Source organism: Thamnophis elegans, chromosome 1, assembly GCF_009769535.1.
Source record: "Thamnophis elegans isolate rThaEle1 chromosome 1, rThaEle1.pri, whole genome shotgun sequence".
In the NCBI taxonomy this organism is placed as follows: Eukaryota; Metazoa; Chordata; class Lepidosauria; order Squamata; family Colubridae; genus Thamnophis; species Thamnophis elegans.
Window position 1 is genome coordinate 62,299,148 of NC_045541.1, and position 22,855 is coordinate 62,322,002.

At 38.7% G+C, this 22,855-nt stretch overlaps 1 protein-coding gene across 5 annotated transcripts in view; it reads right to left on the minus strand.

Moving 5' to 3' along the window:
• The window catches only part of TNS1 (tensin 1), a 217,875-nt gene that overhangs the window by 37,014 nt on the left and 158,006 nt on the right, over positions 1-22,855 (minus strand). For 2 of the 5 annotated variants that reach the window (XM_032217188.1, XM_032217183.1), the window contains 4 exons: positions 14,834-15,033; positions 12,180-12,318; positions 5,490-5,582; positions 3,239-3,274 (listed from right to left, as the gene is read on the minus strand). In XM_032217188.1, the coding sequence (XP_032073079.1) occupies positions 3,239-3,274; positions 5,490-5,582; positions 12,180-12,318; positions 14,834-15,033 (468 nt within the window). The remainder of the gene's footprint in view (positions 1-3,238; positions 3,275-5,489; positions 5,583-12,179; positions 12,319-14,833; positions 15,034-22,855) is intronic. The other 3 variants (XM_032217189.1, XM_032217191.1, XM_032217187.1) reach the window with 3 other exon arrangements.

A 22,855-nucleotide genomic window follows, 5' to 3' on the forward strand; every position in this document is an offset into this window, starting at 1 on the left:
TGAATTTTAGTTCACAAAAACTCCAGTCAGCATTGAAGAGCCAGATACCGTATTCCCCATTTCTCCCATCTGAAAATTTTTTATATTCATAGAACCATAAAGCTGAAAGAAGGCTTAAAGCCATCAAGGCCAATTCCTTGCCCAGTGCAGGAACATGATTATTTAACCTCTGCTTCAACACAACCAGTGAAAAGAAATATATCAATACTTTGGACAATTGGTACCATTATTGATCTCTTCTTGTTAGGACATTTGTTCTAATATTTAGTAAGAAAGCTATTACCCTGTCCTTGACTTTAGGTCTTATATTTTTCTGTAACATCCTTTTCGGTATATGGAAAGTACTACCATTCCTTAGATTTCTCTTCCAAAGGCTAAACTTTCCAATTTTATTCTTCTAAATGCTAAACTTTTCCTTCATTCTTTTTTTCATAAGCATTAGCTTCTAAAACTTTGATAATCATCATTACTCCTCTCCAAACTTAATTCTAGTTTCTCGGAATTCTTCTTAAAGTATGGTGCTCTGGACTCGACATGACATTTGAGATAGAGTCTGTGAAATGTAGAAAAAAGGAAATAATTTTTCTGTAATTTGAAAAGCATACTTCTGTTTAAGAAATCTAAAACCTCTCTTGTTTTTGCTTCTATAAGTGTGTATGAGAGACCATGTCACACTGCTGATTCTTCTGGTAACTGTCTATTACTTCAAGACCTTTCAGAAGTAGTCTTATCAAGCCAGTTACCTATCATCTTGTCCATGTGAAGAATTTTTATATCAAGAAATTGATACTTGCCTATTTAATTTCATTCTGTTCTCTCCAGCCATTTTCTCTAACTTATTCAGATTGTTTTGAATTTTAGATCTGTATTCTATGGAATTAGCTATTAGGTCCAACCTAATTTTAGATCAATTGCAAGGTTGATAAGCAATCCCTCACGCTCTACATAGAACATAGGTAGAGCAATAGTAATAATCCAAATTGTTAATAAAAATGTTAAATAGTATTAAGATTGAACATTAAATCTTCTGACATCAATTGATGAAGGAAAATTGATTATTACTTATCAGCACTATTTTTGAACTACCTAAATAGCCACTTGACTGACACACCATTTTATCCTTTAATATCAGATAGAAACCTTTTCATAGTGGTTATCATTAAAGAATGGAAACTGGTATGTTTCCCCCCATATCTTTAATGGTGCTTGGTAAATGGATTGGAGATTTGAAGAAAACAATTGCTTTATTTTGCAAGTAAAGAACCTTTGAAGTAGGTGGACTATGGAATCAATGAATGTTTGTTATTTTATTTTGTTCATTTTTTCTTATTTGCTTAGATAAGCATGCTACACCTTGCAAAAACATCAGGGGTTAAATATGTTTGTGGAGTCCCTATTGTTTTAAAATTATTATGATTATTAATTAATCTGGGTGGTTATGCTTCATTGTTATTATTTTAATTGCATAGTTAGATATTGTTAGATCCTCCGCATTTTATGGAATAAGTATCCATGACAATTTTAATCATCATGACCATCATCATTATTATCATTTGTTCTGAAATTAAATCAATATGGAGGTTTTTAAAAGGTGTAATGTTAGATTATGTTATTAGACTAATAAGAATGCTAGGTCCCTCAGTATAGATTGCGACCTTAAAAATAAAAAAATAATGATTTTTGAATATATTTGACCAACAGTACTAACTTCCATAAAGTTTGACTCAACAATCTATAATGATATGGATATCCTGTTCAGAAAATATTTAGGATTCTATTTTGGTTTATTTGGAATACCTAAAAATGCAGCTGCTTTCCAAAAGATTAAGTTGTATCCCAGCTGTGTTCTGTCCTAAACAACTTCTTAAAAATGTAAATTCTTGCTTTGGCTTTTTGTTTATATAGATTTTCTTAAAGCCAGCAGTGGCCTTGCTTGCGGGTAGGAGAAGAGAATAATGAATACGAATGCCGATTCTTTATACAGTTGCAGAGGAATGACTAAATAAGAAGTCAACAAAGAGAATACAGGATGTCTTAAGGCAAACTGCACCTGAAGCTGAACTGTGGTTTAGTTTCCTAGCCTTACTCCCTTCCTATTTTTACTTATTTTTATAAAATGGAGCTATAGGAACCTTGTATGGGAAAAAAGGAAATGTAGCTATTGTTTTTCTAGCATGGTGTTGTTTGGGGGAAGCAGCAGCGAATAACAAAAAATAGTAGATGGGTAAATGCTGCTCTATACAGTAGGGCTTAACCCTGAGTAAACTTATATAGGATTATATCTGAATTACTCTGGTTAATATCCCACAATCCTTATCAGAATTCTCAATGTGTTTAAATGTATAAATGCTATCTTTCTTTAAAGCTGATGATCTGCTTAAGGAAATACAAAGATTGCTGGAAAAAGTAACCTACAATTTTGGGAGAAATACCCTTTTAGGGTGTACTTTCACCATGTTACAGCTGCTACATCTGTGCAAGTTAGTCCCATTCAAGGATGGGAACATAGGCAACCATACCAACCCACAACAGTAAATAAGGGCAGGGACAGAAGGGCATTCATTCATTCATTCATTCATTCGTCTGGTATGACTGCCCATCTTATCTACCAATACCATAGCTGACTCATGGAAAGATCAAGACATTGCCCAGCTAATGTTTGAATCAGGCCTAACATTGTTTAGGATAATGTACATAGATAGTTGGGAATAACTAAGCTCATTGCAGTTTTTCTTCCACATATATGTATCGAAAATTCCAGTGGTCACCTTATAATCAACAATACACGGAGAGTTCTCTGGAAAACTTTTAAGTGGGAAATATTAACTAAGACTGAGGTTCATTCACCAGAAGTACTAACTCTGCAATAGGAAATTACCAAAAGGTGTCTACTAAACATTCAGATTAGTAGAACAAGAATATTTACCTAGGAAATATTTTAGAAGAAGGAAAAGCAGTCTGCCCATGTTTACATCGAGGAGATGGAAAATACTACTCTTAGATAAATAATAGTTTCCCTGCCATTTCTCTGTCATCATTTATTTGAGGTTAATGTGTGTGTACAGCAACCCTTGAACAATCTATGATGCTATTCAATCTATGATGAACATTTTGTTTTGTTTAGCTTTTCGATAACCCATGGCGAGCCAACCAGATATCTTGGTAACTGAAAATTGTTCCATACTTTTCACAGTTCATCCAAAGTGTTCTAATAAAATGAAAAGAATGCCCTCCTTACCTTGATCATATTCAACTACTGTTTCCCCATATACCTCTGGGGGACAAGGAAAGAAGGAAAAGAAAGAGACTGATATTAGGAAGTGTTTGCTAAAAGTTAGGAGTATCGCAATACCTGGGCCTAATGAAAATATCTTCTTTATTATATAGTAGAAGACTTGCAAGTTATTATTATAAAGGAGAGCTATATATGCACTAGACAACATGTGTTGAATGCTTGCAAAGTAATTGTATGAAAAAAATACAATATACAATCATTGAGGCTCATCTCTGGCTAAAGTTTCTTTTTTCTTCAGAAATTTCTACCCTATTCTTCAGAAAGCTCAGAAACACAATACTTGGATTTAGAGTTCTGGATATCAGAGAAAAATAATGAACAGACTTGACTTTTAAAGCAGGTTGTGTCTATATTAGCTCTCTGGATGCAAAATTATTATTGGATAAAAATAACCTGATGCCCAAGAATGAGACTGAGAGCTGTCACATTAGAGTGAGGCAAATCCTCTTAAAAAAGCAGTTGCAGAATTGTTAAATCTGTTTTCCTCTTCTCTGATTACTACATAAGCCACTCCATTCTAGCAACCTGCATTTATAAGGTATACAAACATTTGTCTTTATTTTACCTTAAATAATATTCAACCAGAATTGTGCATTCTTGTATGCATTTTAAATTATAATAAGCATTCTTTTTTATGCATCTTTTGGCACATTTTTAAAAGATTGTTATGAGAGAGATTTACATGGTTAGTAATGTATGGACAGGAAGAACTACCAAAACACAAATTGCCATTTTCAGATGTTGCAAGTTTCCTGATTGACTCCCACTGCTCCAATTGAAATTGGATTCAAACAGATTTGATGTCAGGAAAGCCTCAATCAATTTGAGGGAATCTTTTCTATCCTTGAGAGGAACGTTCTTCCCCAAAGAGCAACTTTTGGGATGACCCTGTGCTGCTCCAAAGGCTCAGATAAATGTTTAGGTCAGTTACATTTATTTCCGCTTGCATTCTATGCCAAATGCAAGCTGGTAGTTTTTGCATATATTTTGCTGTATAGCTCAGGCCCCCTCTACTTGAAGGAGCAGCTTCCTCCTTATATTGTTACCTAAGAGTTTCATTCTGCGGGTATGGATCTTCTACAGGTGATGAAAGAGGCTGTCTGGAATGAATTGGCAACAGGGCCTTTTGAGTAGCAGGTCCAATATTGCAGAATGTCCCCTCAGAATCCGTTTATCAGGCCTTTTTATGTTTTAAAATATTTTGTTAACATTTGTTAGCATTCCGCTACATCGTAGGTATGTTTATTTTTCTGCCAGGTTTTAACTGTTGGTGCCAAACAAACCTAACCATTTTTTAAATTTTCTCTGATGTATTATTTCATGTTACTGTTATTATCATGCTATTCCTATGATCTCATTTGAGACACGGTTGTTTGTGTATTATTTTCATTTCTGGCATTAGTTGGGAGACTAAGGTATATACATAAATTAACAAAATAAACCAGCAAATATGTATCCTTGCTTTATCATGTTAATTGCATTTTAGTTATGCCATAAAGAGGCCCTGGGGGATTTGTGTCATTTAGCAGTGGATCTGATAAGCTACTTCCTTCAAAGGCTTGTCCTTGGATATGTGACTAAGCAATGAGCTACAAAACTGATTTATCTGAATATCCAGTCCTGGATTTAGGCATGCAGAAAGGCAGAAAATTAGCAGAGCATATCCATGAGTACTAACTAGCAGTCAGAAGACAATATGAAAACTCCTTAATCTTACAACTCATGGACAGACTCAACCATAGTTTCAACTGGGAAACTATGTGAATCCTAGACCAAGCTAAAACCAAAAATCCTCAGGAATTCCTGGAAGCTTGGCATTCAGACAAATCAACCATCAATAGATGCATAGAAACAAACCATATTCACACCATTAAAAAATAAAATAAAAAAACTAAAAAATCAGAACACATCTTCTTCAGCAGCCAATATCCAGACAAGCACGGATGAACAGCAGACAAGCAGTCAAGCAGTCAAGCAGAAAACAATATCCTAATGAAGAAATACCAAGGAGAAAACATCCCCACCAATACTTGAAAAGCAAAATACTATACAGAATATAAACAGGATATAAACCCTACATTCATTTGCACTGCTGATGTTACCAAGTTGGGTAATGAAATGCCTGCAAGCAAACAACCTAGCTGCCTTATTGCTGTTCCACCAATTTTTCCATTGTATTAATACTTTCACTTACCTCCTGTCTGCTGCAAAAAAATCTCTGCTGGATTATGAGGTTTCAGCCCCAGTGCTGAAAGTGGAGTTTTAGCCAGTCCTGGTGGAGACCGCACTGTTTCAGATATACAGAAAGAGAAAGAGAGAAATCAACAAACCAGAAAATGAATAGATTAATTAGTAACAAACCTAAACATTGGTTTGATGCTAATTACCAAGATACAGCAAAATCTAATCATGATTTTAAGAATAAATGGGTTGCTGGAAATGCTCAGTGTGGCTGTCCTTGTGAAACCACAAGAGAACTGGCCCTCATCGCAGAAATACCTTGGGCTAAGAAACCGCTTTTCTTTTGGAGAAAAGTGTACATTCTTAAAACAATCAAGATGGCCATTCAACATAAAAAAAGAACAAGAATATTCTTGGCATATTGGGAGTAAAGATTTATTAATAAGATGGTCTCACCAATACTGGTTATGAACTTTTGACAAAAGCCTCTCTCAGGCACAGCTGCTTCTACTGACCTTTTACTCTTAGCAGAACTGGTCAAAGACACCCCAGGTTATTGTTTGCCTAATATAGGCCACACATTACTATGCCTTTAACATCATGGCTAATAGAAAAAGAGACAAAAAAAACCCTAGGTGTCTATACAATCCCAGTTTGATAAGACTTTCGGCAGAGCATAACCTATAACCATATGAAGCAATTTTCATCCCCACTTTTTAATAGTATAAAAATGTTTCCATAACAATAACAATATCACTTAGACTTATATTCCACACCCCATAGTGCTTTACAGCATTCTCTGAGTGGTTTATAATGTCAGCACATTATCCCCAACAATCTGGGCCCTCGTTTTACTGATCTCAGAAGGATAGAAGACTGAGTCAACCTTGAGTATGCCAGGATCGAAATCTAGGCTGTGGGCAGAGTTTGCCTGCAATACTGCATTCTAACCACTGCACCATTGGGGCTCCGTGTTATTCCTATCTAACTTCTTTACCTGATATCTACATATTCAATTAGTTCTAACACCAAGGATATCATTGCAATGGTCTCTTCCATATTTAGCTGCATCAAACAGCAGCCATCAACAATTTAGTCCTGTGATATGGAATTTAGAGTATACATTGCAAAGCTGGACAAGGCTGAAGCATACTTGATTTTCCTGACTTGCAATTAATTGCAATTTTCTATGCAAAAGCTATCCAGAGAATGTACACATCCTCGTTTCCATTTCTCTCATTTATAAAAATTCAGAGTGCTTTCACTTGGCTTTCTTAAGTATCCTTCCTATTAGCAGCTCTTTAGGAATTTACAGAACAATGCAAAACACAATACCTATCAATTTCCAGATTATTCTTTACTTGTTTGGTATGAACCATAAAAAAGGAAACATATTCTTGGCAATAAATGTCCATAGCCTGCCCTTCCCATTACCAATAGGTTTGGAAAATGTCCATGAATGAATGGATGACATCATCTCATGTCACAGTTTTGTCTAAAGGCAGATATGGCAACTGCAAAGATTATGATCATGAGACAGAGGGGCCACAAACACTTCATCAAAGCATTGTATATCATAAATAGCAACATAATATACACAGCTGCAAAAGTCTATATTTATAGCATGTACATCAACAAAATATTTGCACAATTACATCAATGTGGATCAGATTTTATGCCTTCCCAGTCTAAAAGGAGAACAACATGTAGGCCATTCTTGCATATATACCCGTAGTAGATATGCAGCAAGGAGCAATGAAGAAAACAGATGCAGATGTATATGTGAGATGTGTTTAAAACAGCAAGTCTCATAAAAGTACTTTCCAGCCTTCCTTATTTCGTTCAACTGCTGGTTGTGCTTGGTGCTGACAATTCTAAACAATTCAGGCTTTTTAATTGAAACTCTTTAAAAAAAACCTGGTTGGAAGCAAACAAATGAATGCGGGGAGTTTAATACATCTTTTCATGACTTGAATTGCAATCATCTGACTTACGGCTTCAGATGGGCACCCAGGCAGGGGCTCACAGCAGGAGGAGAGAGGAAGGTAGGCAGGCACATTAAAGGAAAGCCAGTTACCAAGAGCTTGCATTTCATCATGGATTAACTTGGCTGGCTAGCATTCATTGCTAAGGGCCAATGAGCAAAGGGGAAACAAGCAAGTTCATGTTCAGGATATTAGGTAACCCAGATTCTCAAACAGTACATATATCATTGCATTTCTGTTCCCAAACTCTGTAAGTCTCAAGCACTTTAGTTTGCTGGTGAGGAAGATAAATCTTCATCAAATAGTTCGCAGAAGAGCCATAAATATTCATATTGAATACTAAAGACAGTTTTGGCCTGTTATTCTAAGAATAATTTAAGATGGCATATCTCTTACATAGTCATCCCCAATAAAACCTCTAAAATTATAGCCTCTAATGTTCAATACCTGACTATAAGAAGTGTGAATTTGGAGAATTTTACTCTAACACAACTGGGGAGCACAAGGTTAGGAAAGGGGAACTAAGTAACTTGAATTAAAATGGATGTTGTCCCTAAGCATATCAAGCAAGGGATAGTGTTATAAAAGTTATAGCCTTACACTTATCTGAGATTACATTTTAGTGAATGAATAGACACTGAGTAAAACTCCATGGGATATGGGCCACAGAAAGCAATGAATGGGTTTAGTAAAAACTAGATTGGCTTGATTGCATTTGTGCTCTATCAATGATAGCAGATAAATGTCCCTGTGAATGTCTGGAGACCCTCCAGACGTTTCTGCTCTAGCAATGGGCTGCAAGCCAGGCATATCACACAGTCCAGGCAATCTTATATTAATCTCTGTTAGTTTGGGGGACTGGCACAAAATCAGAATGTATGAATTTGTAAGAATCACCCATGGTCCTGCTCAACCTTGGAAAAGAGCCAGGTCCTTACATGTCAGGATGCCAGGAAAGAAGACAATATGAGTGGAGGGAAAAAAAACACCTTGTCTTATTCTTTAACCATCATTAAACCTGGGAAATTATCCATGTGCTGGTTGCTTTTATTTTTCAGAATTGTGCTCCTCTTAATACTACTTAAACATTCATATTTTATGATTCACAATGTACCGAGAGGAAGGATAGCTTTTTAAAAGATGTCTTATTTAAAATCTACAAGTTTACAGTTCATGTTAATATCCAGCACTTTGACATTTGAGAGTACTCAGGTTGTTCGGGGAAAAAAATCCAGTTATTTAAAGAAAAGGTTCTTCTACCATTCTGGAGTCTTTGCTCTTTCCCAGTTGCTTAGTGGCTCATTGATGTTCCTTCATGCTTAGCCATGTTAGCTCTGCCCGGATGAAATACTGGCAGAACTGTTCAAAGCTAATGAATTTTAAAAACCCACCACCAAGATACCAAAGATTAGTCACTCAGAACCATGCTTGATCAAAAGAGGAAGAAAAAGAGGGCATGCAACAGGTAGGTTCAGGTCAGGTTCTCACCAACTTTCAGCAGCTAAATGAGATCTAATTCTGATCTGGGCTGTTATGTCTTCACGTAAACAGCTACAGAATCCATACCAGATGTGCACAGACTAAGAGAATGAGCTTATTCAAGTAATTGGGCTGATCTGGTTGCAAATTCAATTACTGCATTAGAGTTTGTAGAGAGGCAGGACTGCTATGAATCAGGTTGTTCATCTGGAGTTCTCTCAATCATGGAAACCTGACTGGTGCACTCGGCATGCCATGGAGGCTCGCCTCTGCCCTTCAACAGCTCAAAAAAAAATAAATCCAAAATATTTAACAGTTGGCTCTTGCAAGTCAGTGTGAGATGACTCCAGCACACCATTGGATGAATGGCATGTCTTACAGTTGAGTGTCTATGGAGATTCTCAATCACTGAGGTCATGGTTATCCCAAAGGTGCTTTTTCAAAAGGCAAACTGTCAGAACCAGTCAGAATTGAAGAAGCTTCTTGGATGAGAAGTGAAATGACTTCAAGGAAAAACCAAAGAAAGTTTAGTTGCCTCTTGAAAAAGCAGCTTTGGGACAGTTGAAGTTAACATAACAAGTGCCTCACATGAGGGGTGGGGGGGCAAGTGTCTCTATGGCAGCCTAACAGAATTTCAACAGTGGAAATAACGATCTAATTGTAGGAAATTTTGCATGTAGTTTTAGCGGCTGTGTGACTCCATATATCTTCAATTAGATTAATATTGAGTGGTACAACATGATTCAAATGGTGTGTTTACCGCCTGAATTTGCATCTGCAGACAGCTATCAATATTATGGAATCAACATTCTTCCTAGGAATGGCTGTTGGCATTGGAGTGGAGTACTTCACATAGACAGGTCCCCTGCCCACCTTCCTAATGGAAGCTTTCATTTGTATTTTGGAGAATTAGGAGATGTACGGCATAATAATTGCCCAAAAGCCATCTCCATCAAGGTGAGTTGCACACCATTGCTGATTGATATATTCAAAATGCCATGTTTTGTTCTACAAGTGCATTCTATAGGATGCATAGAGGCATAACTGTGGAATAAAATGTGGAATTTTGAATATATGCTTTATTTTTTAGTTATTTGTCTTGGTAACTTCATGCCTTCCCATCTAACAATGCTTATTTTATGAACTGGCAAAGTAGGGCTAAATCCTGTGTACTCAGAAGGGATCTTTTAATTCTCTTTGTTTAGCTTGAAGGGCTGCCACAGAGACGAGGGTATTGATTTATTCTCCACAGAATCAGAGGGTAGGACAAGAAGAAATGGGTCGAAGCTTGTCAGAGGGAGGGAGATCCAAGCTGGAAATAAGGAAGACTTCCTGACATTAAAAATTAGTAATCAACGGAACAACTTGCCTCATGGAGTTGTGGGTGTTTTATTGCTAGAGTTTTCCAAGAAAAGTTTGGGCAGCCATTTATTCAAGATGATATGAAGATTCCTGACTTGGATAGGGGGTTGGGTTAGAAAACCTCCAAGGTCACTTCAGCTCTATGACTCTATGATACAAAAATCTAATGCACTCATTTGGCTGCTCTCTGTCAGTATGCATTCCCTAACGGAGGTGTATATTACTGACACATCTACAATATTTCAAATATAAGTTTAGGATATGGATAAATTTTCATTTTCTCCCACCTGCAGAGTTCAGCTGACCTCCCACCTCCCTCCATACTTCCAACATAAAAAGAGGCTCAAAGGAAGAATCACAACTATTACCTAAAATAGGATCTTCTTGCCAAAAAAACCCCATAATTTTTCCTCTGGGGCCACACTCGGGGGTTAGGCTTAATTAAGAACGGATCCCTCTTATTCTCCCATAAATGCTGTTGGGATATTATTTTTCTACCTAGAAAGACTGTTAGTGACAGTCAAAGTCATATATGCAACAATTTGATTTCCTGGAACCATGTGATTGTCTAGAATCTATGCACTAAAAGGAACATCTGTCAAATATCAGAGCAAACGAATTTCTGTAGCCACATGAGGATTTTAAATGTCAATGAGGGATATACAATTATTCTTTTAGTTCATGATTATGCCATATTAGCATCATTATGCTAATAACAAGGACCAGAGCAAGGATAATACATTCCCCTGTAGAATTTGTGCATTAGGTTTCACTGAGGAATAATATTTCCCTAGTAAACCAGCCAATGTATTTTTAAAGAGGTTAATAATTTATATTTCTGTTAGAGAAATTTGTATTTTTTTATGGATTGATGATGAATGTCAGCCTTGTATGCCATCATCGTCCTTATTCTGATAATTACATATTTGCTGCAGTTAGCGGGAACACATTTTTGACCCACATTACTAAATTAACTATCAAAAGGAGATTCATTTAAATTATTATATTATTTGCCTTTTGCTTAAAATAATGATTTGTTTAAAATAACTGCTTCCATTACTACTACTAGCTGACCTGCTTAATTAATGATATGCAGAATTAAGTAAAACCCATCGTATGTTGTATTTTAACCTTATCTCCAGCAAGAAGGGTAAAGATGCAGCAAAATAGAGCAGATAGCAATAGCAATAGCAGTTAGACTTATATACCGCTTCATAGGGCTTTCAGCCCTCTCTAAGCGGTTTACAGAGTCAGCATATTGCCCCCAACAATCCGGGTCCTCATTTTACCCACCTCGGAAGGATGGAAGGCTGAGTCAACCTTGAGCCGGTGGGATTAGAACCGCTGAACTGCAGATAACAGTCAGCTGAAGTGGCCTGCAGTACTGCACCCTAACCACTGCGCCACCTCGGCTCTTCCCAGATACCCAGCAGGTGAGTCATTTACATAGCAATAAGTGGTATAGTACTGCCCTATTTTAATTGTATATTTCTGGTAAATGATCATGACCCTTATTTACTATGGGCAATAACAAGCAGAGGACAGATCAGAAAGAAATATGGCTTTATCACCAGCTGGGAGCTGCTGGCTATATTTATACTTGCAGTACTTGCAAAACTATGCCGTTGGGATTATTATGATGGAAGGATGCGTATTTCATGGTGATTTCATGAGAAGGGTGCACAAAGCAGAAATGAAAGTGGGTGGGGAAACAGCTGAGATGGGCCAATGGATAGAAGGGAGAATATGAAAGTGGGATTAAAATGGTGGTGGGTGTCAGGAAGCTGAGAACGGTTTGCCTCTAAGTATGGCTTTACCAAAACCAAATGCCAACCAACCTCCCTCTCCCAGCCCTTTGTCTAAGCCACAGAACTTACACAGGTTGCTGTAAGGGGTTTGTGGTGAGACAGGGAAAGCAGGGGTTTGGGGAGAAGTCTCACCACCACTGGAAGGTGGACTGCTTGGAGAGGTCCCTTGAATCTCCTCCAAAGATTCTTTGTAGCTGTGAAGATGGGGCTGTGAAAGAGAGAATGAAAATATAATTAGTTTCCAGACCTGGGATACAGGTAGTCATTGACTTACTACAAGTTCATTTAGTAACCGTTCAAAGTTACAACAGCACTGAAAAAAAGTGACTTATGATCATTTTTCATACGTACAACCTTTGTGGCAGCCCCGTGATTGTGTGATCAAAATTCAGATGCTTGGCAACTGGCTCATACTTATGACTGTTGCTGTGTCCCAAGGTCATGAGATCCTCTTTTGCAAACTTTTGAAAAACAAAGCCAACAATGGGGAAGGCAGGCTTGCTTAACAACCAGGCTGCAGTGATTCACTTGACAACTGTTGCAAGAAATGTCGTAAAATGGGGCAAAACTCACTCAACAACAGACATTTTGAGCTCAGTTGTGGCCATAAGTCAAGCACTACCTGTAGTCTCCCTTCCTTTACATTTATTCCAACTCTTAGCACATTAGACAGCCGGGATTTCCTTTTTCTCCAGATGCCTTCCTCTCCCCTTTGCTCCAGTTCTTTCTTTTTTCGTTGTTTTCACCTCTTTTTTCATCAAAGATTTTTCACTTACAATTTTGTTCTTCAACTGGCAGTAAGATGTAGGGGGTGGGAGGAAGCAGAGGAAGCAAGTTGCAGCAGGTATTCCATAAATTATTTTGCTGGAAGGAGGAATAAGCATGCAAATTGTACTGCCACAAGCCAGTTCTATTTAATCCCCAAGCTGAAGGAAGAGGCAGCCATAGGCATGTCCATGTTATGCAACCTCTCTGTTTTACAGATTTCAAAGCAAATGTGTGAAAATTTGTCATATGAATTTCTTCTAAAGTATGCATTTTTGTGTGTATGATATTTTAGTGCCTTTCCAAGGATTCCCTAATGCTTTCACACATTCTTTTTTAAAAAATCTAATAGCAACAGCACTTATATACTGCTTAACAATGGTTTACAGCCTTCTCTAAGCAGTTTACAGTGTCCACATATTGCCACCCACAATCTGGGTCCTCATTTTATCAACCTCAGAAGGATGGAAAGGCCGAGTCAACCTTGAGTCAGTCAGAATCAAACTCCTGGCAGAGGGAATGCAGAGTTAGTCTGCAATACTGCATTCTAACCACTGCGCCACCATGGCTCATATAGCTGCATATCTGAAATGCAACTCTTACTTTTTTTGTTGTTTGAGTGCTTCATAATATTCTGTGAAAATGAGGATTTCGGTACACTAGACAGTTGGGTAGGTTTGTATTTAAATTCAAAATTAAATACTCTTGATTTCCATCTCCATCCAACTAATGTTTGAGCAGGGCCTCCTATACCTGCCTCATTTGTTTATAGCAGTAGCACTTAGGCTTATATACTGCTTCATAGTGCTTTTTACAGCTCTCTCCAAACAGTTTTACTGAGTCAGCCTATTTCCCCAACAATCTGGGCCCTCATTTTACCCACCTCGGAAGGATGGAAGGCTGAGTCAACCTTGAGCCTGGTGAGATTTGAACTGCTGAATTGCAGCTAGCAGTCAGCTGAAGTAGCCTGCAGTACTACACTCTAACCCAGTGATGGGCAACCTTTTTGGCGTGGTGTGTCAAAAATCGGCAAAAAATCGAGCATAACTCGCGTTGTGTGTCACTTCGACAAAAACATAATTTTGCGCAATTTATAGTTTAAACTACAAAAATGTATAATTGCAATATATAATTGTATTTAATAAACCAAAAACAAATTATTTAACATACCTGCTTAGTAACTTCTTTGTTCATCAGTCGATTTTGTATGTTGCCCTTGATATTATTGAACTTGTTTGGGGTGCCGTGAACCAGGGCTGTGGAGTCGGCTGCCTCCAGCTCCACGTCCTCATCAACATGCCGCTCCAGCCCGCCCCTGCTATGAATATTCCTAGTGACGCGAGGGCGAAGAATATGAATATTCATAGCGGGGGTGGGCCGGAGCGGCATGTTGATGAGGACGTGGAGCTGGAAGCGGCAGACTCCACAGCCCTGCCGTGAACTGAGATAAATGTGGTGCGGTCGTAACCGACAGTCCCAGGAGTAGACTCTCTGTGCCGGCCTGACTGGAGAGAGGCGCGCACTGTTCCCGCGCTCCTCTCCTGCGGGTCCTCCCTTGCCGCGCTGATGACATGTGTGCGCACGGCACGCACGCCTTACCAGCAGCCCCTGCGCTCAGAAAGGGGCGGCGGCGATACAGTAAGTGAGTGTGGGCGGGGGAGATCACACGTCCCGCCCCCCCCCCGTTCCTCCAGCACAGATTCTTTCATCCTCGGCGGCCGTGCAGGAGCCGAGGATGAATCGCATGAAATCCTGTGCGTGTCACCCCAAATGGCTACGCGTGTCAGCACTGACACGCGTGTCATAGGTTCGCCATCACTGCTCTAACCACTGCAACACCTCAGCTCTTTTATTTTATTCCACCTTACTGCCAAATGAAATTTCCCTTTAATACGTTGGTATTCTCTGTCTTCCACCATGTGATGAGTTAAAAAGAAAATCATATTTTAAAAAAGTACCTCCTTAGGTCTTCCTCCAGGATTGGCAGCGATGGAGTTGACCACCTCTGGTGAGAAACAGTGAATCGGTGATCGGACAGTCGGGCTTCGTGGTGAACTGGGTTCCTGGGGGCTGTTCTCATATTGACCCTCACTGGTGGTACGTCTCCGGACAAGGGCTTCACCTTCATCTGGTGACTTCTCCTGGGGCAGCTGCACTCCTGCAAATTCAATGATGTGAGGAAGGAAGATGCAAAGTATGGGATGAGTTCTAATATATACAGAAGATCTTGGAAAGTTGGCATTCAGCTCTTTAGCCTGCATATTAGCATGGGAAAGAAAGAGGCAGTGAGAGCTAATAATGTATTAGTAACTTCAAAAAATGTATCTTTAACAGCAGATTATTATTGTGACAATTTAGGATGTCATTGATTTAATTCATATAGTCTAGGAAAATCTTTTAGGTCAGGTGTACATAAACTTTTTTGTACATGAAAGATATATGGCCTCTGAGTGGCATGCCAGGCAATGCCCTCTCCAAAGTAAGCGAGCTTGTCTTTATTCAGAATTATAATCACTCCAATAAACACTCCTGAAAAAAGGTCTTCATTAAGAACTGGAAAACATCAGGAAAATCTTAGGATGTTGTTCTTGCAGCATTTTAAGATCTAAATTGAATTAAGAGGTTGTTTGCTAGAGAAAAGCAAGAGTTTTTTAAGGAGTTGGGAAGCCTCCAACCCATCTGACTATTTTTACAGCAAGACCCCAGGGTGTCACAAAACCTAAAGAACAGGCTAGCACTTGCTTAATCAAGTCAACCAACCAATCTCTTTAAGATTGAGCCCAAGGAAATTCTTTCCTGCGAATATACTGTACATCTAGTTCTTCGAAATGTTCAACAATAAGTTCTGTTTCTCCCAACAACAAAAGGAATGTCTGATTCACAGCAACAAGATTCTAAAAACCATTCACATGTGTCCCACTGCTGTAGAATAAACAATGCAGGGAAGGAACCCATTCAAAGAAGAACTAAAGGTTCAGTTATGAAACCAAATTATGTTTGTTGCAGTAACTGGCTCTTTATATAATTATTTTTTTACAGAGAGAAAGTCTCCTCATCCCCTTTCTTAAATTTGCAGGGATACATTTTGCAGAAACTGCCTTGAAACCCGCTCAGCTTCCAGCTAAAGAAAAGAGCTGGGCACCTGGGTCTCATTCCAGTTTACCTATTTCTTCCTGTTTACAAAAACAGTAGCCGATTGCCCTCTTCATGCAACCTGTCTCTTACATTTGTTTAGATTTGTGTTTGTTTTGCTCTTAATAAAGCAGCCAGGAAGGTAAAGTAGTAGGTGAGATCCTTAAAATGTTTATCAAACACATTTGTGGGAGTTTTGATCTGATCCCTTGACAGGTCTGGATCTTTCTTTAACTCATACCAGCCATACCACCTTCTCAAGATCAACAGATTAACAGAGTTGGAAGGGACCTTATAGGCCATCTAGTCCACCTCCCTGCTCAAAGGACCCTACACCTTTTCTGACAAATGGCAGTCCAATTTCTTCTTGAAAGTCTCAAGTCATGAAGTTCCCACAACTTCCAAGGGCAAGCTGTTCCATTGGTTGATTTTTCTCATTGTCAGAAAGTTCCTCCTTATTTCTAGATTGAATCTCTCCTTGGTCAGTTTCCATCCATTATTCCTTGTCTGGCCTTCATGTGCTTTGGAAAATAGCTTGACCCCCTCCTCTCTTTTTGGCAGCCCCTCAAATATTGGAACACTGCTATCATGTCTCCCCTGGTCCTTCTCTTCACTAGACTAGCAAAGAGAAAGCAGTGGGGGGAAATAGATAAGTCAGATTTTGGGGAACCCCAATATAAAATTAAGCAGAAGAGATTAAAACAGTCAAACTGTATCAGCTAGAACAAAGGGGGGGAAATCTATCCATCTAGAGACAAAGAAAACTCCATCAGCACCACATGTAACAATCATTAAGAAAGGCACCGGCAGAGTTGTTTCTTTAAAAGAAGACAGATCATTTTCTACATTTGCCAGGCTTCAAATCTTTTAAACATTCCTCAAAGCCATTTTCCTTTAAAGCCTTACCTTCAATGGCCAAATTTAAACATAGTCACATTTCAGTGAACTAATAAATGGAAAACACACACTGTTTTTCCTCCTTTTCTGAAGCTTTATGGCTGGAGCAGCACATAATCAAAATACCATTATGCAGCTGCAAGAGGACCAGTAAAGACTGGATTTAGATCCATTTCCACCTGTCTCTGAACTGTGCCTTTCTTGAATTAAATTTCAAAGATGAATGCATTCTATATCTTTAGGAATAATGCCTTTTTCAGTTTCAATTCATATATAAACTATAAAAGTTGTATCCAGGTAGTCCTGGACTTATAACAGTTCATTTAGTCACAGAAGTTACAATGGAACTAAAAAAAAGTGACTTGTAACAGTTTTTGACACAACCGTTGCAGCTTCTCCATGGTCACGTGATCAAAATTCAGATGCTTGGCAACTGACTCTTACTTATGACAGTGGCAGTGCCCTGAGGTCATGTGATCCCCTTTTGGAACCTTCTGACAAGCAAATTCAACGGGGAAGCCAGATTCACTTAACAAATGTGTTACTAACTTAACAACTGCAGTGATTGACTTAACTGTGGCAAGAGCAGTTGCAAAATGGGGCAAAACTCACTTAACAACCATCTCACTTAGCAGCAGAAATTTTGGGGTCAGTTGTGATCATATGTTGAGGTCTACTTGTAGATGGAAGCTGATTTCCTCAGTTAACCCAACTACAAACCCCAATTCCCCTCCATTTCCTACATATTTGTAGCCTACTTGGCAAAAACCTGAGGGTCAATTTATGGTTAATCTTAAACCAACAAAGCACTAAATCACTGCAAATAACTTGTGGTAGGGTCCCAAGAGACTTTGAGGGAAGCCCTAAGCATGTTCTTGAGGAAAAGAGGGAAGATTAAGCTATCAAGTAGAGAAAGTAAGTGTCTGTGTGTATATGTCTCTCTGTGTGTATTGGAAGCAGCAAGGCCTGAGCAAGAGATAATACCCATTATAACCAGAGCAAAGAATCAGAATGAAGCTGCTCATGTGTGAAGGAAAACCCTGAGATGATGCCAGTGTCCTTCAAGGGGACCCATTCCACTTTCCTCCCACCTCAAGAAAATGGTCATTACTGGTCTGGTGGTCTTGCTGCTGCAGACCTACTTCAAATATCTCTTGCACCAGAGTCCAATCCTCTCCTCCTGCTCCAACTTCATTTTCCCCCTTGCCATTCTGTGCTTTGTTTCCCCCTTCCTTTAAAGTGTGTAGGCAGTGGGGAGGGGGAGGGAGGATAAGGAAGAACAGAGCCAGTGTTTCAGAGCCAAGAATGACAATGCCTTGGCTTACAGCAATCAAGCTTGCTGGGAATGATTGAAGACCAGCTGAAAAAGATGGGCTCATTTAGTGAATTGTACTTTTGGCATTCTCTCCCTTCTGCATTATATTTGCTAGCAAAATTACAAGCTTAGTGATGCATGTCCTTAGGGTAAGGCCATAAAGTACTGTAATCTTTAACTAAGCTATCCGGTGGTAGAGAAACAATGGGGGCCTCCAGCAAGTCAAACAAAGCACACTCTAAGGAAACCTGTCCATCATAATTAAACTTACAGTCACCTTATAGGGCAATTGGGCAGCATATAAATTTAATAGGTAGACAGCCAGACAGCCAGACAGCCAGACAGCCAGACAATAGATAGATAGATAGATAGATAGATAGATAGATAGATAGATAGATAGATAGATAGACAGACAGACAGACAGACAGACAGACAGACAGATGATAGACAGATGGACGATAGACAGATAGACAGACAGACAGATAGATGGATGGATGGATGATGATAGGTAGATAGAGATTAAAATTCGTATCTTGGAAGCAACTTCAAGCTGTACCACAAAAGACTCCAGAAGAAACCTACTTATTGTGGCCAATAAGGCATGATGGAGGATGGTGCACGTATTAATTGAAGTGCTCTCTGTGTTATCATTTTGTAAAACAAAGAATACAGCACATGAAATAGCAGTGGAAGCATGATTGTTGAACTTTTCTGTTTCTTCCTCTCTCCCATTGCTTAAAAGACTTTGCATAGCTCTGATTCCAGAAATAAATACAGTGAGAAATGGCAAAAGCAACCAAAAAAAGTTTCCATGTAATTGTATCCAAGTGTGATAAAATCATATGTATATTTTATGTTATTCTCATTTAGGTAGAAAGGAAAGTCCAACCTAATGATGTAAGGGGTTTTCTAAAAACGTCAGAGCAGCTTCAGTAGATGAGACCACAGGTCCATTTAATCTAGTGTATTACTTCCAACAATAACCAGACAGATACTCCAGAGAAACTAACATGGCTAGACATGAAAATAGCTAATTGGTATTCAAAAGGGCAACAGGGAAACTTCTATTTTGCAGTCCTAGCTAATAACTAGGACTGCAGAATAGGACTGAATAATCCTATTTTATATTTTTTTGATTCTTCACAGATCTCAAAAATATTTTGAAGTGCATTTTGTATATAAACTTCTTCTGTCATTCATTCCAGCAGAGATGCCAAGACCACCTCCTTCATTCTCAAAAATAATCTGCATTTTTTTTGTTACAGAAGAGAACAGAAGTCTAATTCACAAACCCACACTTGTTCACGTAGGAGACATTCCTTCTGTAATATGCTTTTTTGTCTGGTTTCATATCAGTGACTGAACCTAGATTTATGAAGGTACAATTCCAACTAAACAATGGACATTACAGAATGCAGAAGAACTGGTGTATAAGTGCAAAAAAGAAAATATGAGATCTGGTGCAATCACTGAAATGGCAGGGAATCGAAAAAGCACTCAATTGTGAAGTTGTAGAATGTGTAACACTCATTGAAATGGCATCATGAACTATAGAGAGATTCAGTTTTTAAAAAGGAGAGCTAAATGGATGTTTGAACACCTATTCTCTAGTGAAAGGGGAAACATTAGCCTTTTGTCCTTCTCAAAAAAAAAAAAACGGTCAAGCGTTAAAGTAAAAAAACAAATTTGCAAAAGCAAATCAGGGAAAATGTGAGCAGTATAAATGGCTGTTGGTCTCATATAACTCACTTTCCTCCTCCTCATGGTAATTTCATAATAAGTACCATATCTAAAAGCAGCTGAACACAAGACTAAAGTTCAAATATTCAGCCAGTGGTGAAATTCAAAAATTTTCCCTAGTGGTTCTGTGGGCATGGCTTGGTGGGCGTGGCTTGGTGGTCATGTGACTGGATGGGCATGGCTTGGTGGTCATGTGACTGGGTGGGCATGGCTTTGTGGTCATGTGATAGAGCAGGCAACAAGCAGGAACCTCACAGAGTCACAGAGACCTCAAAAACAAAGTATCACACTTTACACAAAAATAACACAAAAGCTACCCAACTGATACACACAATATAAAAGCAGCTGGACTTCACGCACAAAAAAAGGTTCCCATGATAGCTTTTTAAAGCATTTTTTTACTACTGGTTCGGGCAACCAGTAGCACTTTTACTACCGATTTGGGTGAACCAGCCCAAACCTGTAGCATTTCATCCTCGCATTCAGCCCTAAAACACATTGTGTGAGCTTGAGCCAGTCACACTCTCTAAGGGAGAGGAGGATATATTCTTTGAAGGAAATGCAAGTGTATAAGTATAATTAACATCATTGAGGCCCTCACCTGTGTCCTGTCTTTAAAAATAAACATTTCTCCGAGGTGGTTTTTGCAAAACAGAACAGTAATAAAAATGCATTAAAAATAAACAGTGTCAAATAGCATATGAGAAATAGTAAAATCAATCATAATAATCTTTACAGGAAGAAGAGTTTCCACAGTATCTAAAATGAGAGCATAAAAAGCAAGGTGGAATCCCAGAATAGCAGTACCCTCAAAGAGATTAGTTTTCCTGATTAATTTTCCTCTACCGAATCAAACTGCAAAGAAAAGCTAATGTTGTGTTTAATATTGACAATGTTTCTTGTTTTTAGATTGACATTAAACATATCACTAAATTTTACAGGAAACACAGTATTTGATAAATTATCTTCATGCTTTGTCTCATGTATGAGCAGCAAGGAAGGTTTTTAAACCATGATTTCTTTTTAACAGGCCACAATGACTTGGTTCACATATAATATTGTACTAAATCATAATGGGGGTGGGGTGGGTTGAGAATCCACACATTTCAGTAAACAAACAATAGACATGATTGGCTTAGTGTAATGATGAACCAAGCCAGGATGTGATGTAATTAAGTAATCTATCTAAGGAGTAATAAAGAAGAAGAGATATAAAATGGCACTAAACTCTCAGATTACTGTGAATTTCCCATGACCATTGGAAGCTAATGCAGAATTACCAGATGTTGCTTCACATCTGCTTGAAGAGCAGGCTGAGCCCCATATTACTCAGAAAACTTACTGGACACTTACGTGCACCAGGTCCTGGTTTTCTCCATTAGACATGTGGTTTCTTGAAAATAGGAAACTTTAGTTTGCAAGCAGCGAACTTTGTAGCAGAAACTAGTAGATTTTGTATAGGTTTCTAGCCATGAACAATCCGGGTACCCCCACTGATGGGGCTGCCTGGTTCACCCTGCTTCCCAGCTTGTTGGACCTTAGTATGATAGCTGAGTCAAAAGTGGAGTACCGTATTTTTCAGAGTACAAGACACATCTTTTTCCCCTCTAAAAGAGCGTGGAAATGTTGGTGCATCTTATACACCGAATACAGCCATTTTTTGCCCCCCGAAGCCCCACCCCGCATCCAATTTTTGTGAAAAACAGGCTGTTTTTTACAAAAACAGAGGTTTTGCCTTCCTCCAGCCCTCAGAAGCACTCTGCAGGCTTCAGCAGGACTGGGAGAAGGCAAGAATGCCCCCGTTTCTGCAAAAAAAGGCCAGCCCTTTTTCAAGCCATTTTTTGCAAAAATGTAGGCATTTTTGCTTTCCCCAGCCCTGCTGAAGCCTGCAGAGTCTCCTAGGGGCAAGGGAGGACAAAATCTTTTTCTTCTTACTTACCTCTTCAAAACCTTGGTGTGTCTTATACACCAGTGCGTCTTATACTCCAAAAATACGGTAATTGAAAAAAAAAATCTTTCATAGCAGATAGAGTGTGTTGGCTTCCCTCCATAATGCACAGTGATGCCAGCAGTGTAATTATTTTATGATGTTTACAAAGGAGCAAGGGGAATTGCATAAAACTGAGGACGTGCCAGGCCTTCCAATATAGACTGTATGTGACATTTCAGTGTTCATCTGCTAGCCAGAAATGGAAGGTTAGCTCTTGCATCTTTACTAGCACCTGCAAGGAAACAAATCATAACCATTCCCATGTTGTCCTTGTCTAAATCAGAGGTCTCCAAACTTGGCAATTTTAAGACTTGTGGACTTCCGCTCCCAGAATTCCTCAGCCAACAAGTCTTAAAAGTTCCAAGTTTGGAGACTCCTGGTCTAAACAGTAAAAACATCCCATAAACTCTCTTTTTTCAATTATTAAATGTGTACTTTCACTTTAAAGGGAAAATAATATTTTAATTTACAATATTAATGAGAGAACCCTTACAGTACAGTACCAAATGTGTAGCTTGATCTGCCTTCACCAGTCATTTGAGTAGTTAAGAGATTAGCAAGATTGGACTCATGCTGGGGAGAAATATGGCCAGTGTAAGAGCAGCCAACTATTCATTCACTCACTGTAGGAGCCCCTCCCACACCCCAGGAATACTAATGCCTCTCAGTAGAAGAGATAATACCACTTAGAGAAATCTTTGGGGAAAAACATTCATTAGTGCTGAAGGTTTTTCCAATGTATGAATGGTTTCCATCATTCTAACAATATTCTATAAAGCTTATGTGCCAGGGGTCCCAAAGTGTGAAATAAATCATGCATGCTGTGGTGCCCATTCCAGTTTTCCTTCCACTCCTTTAAAATTTGGGGGAAAGGAGAGTAAGGTTTGTACGTATACATCTTCATTC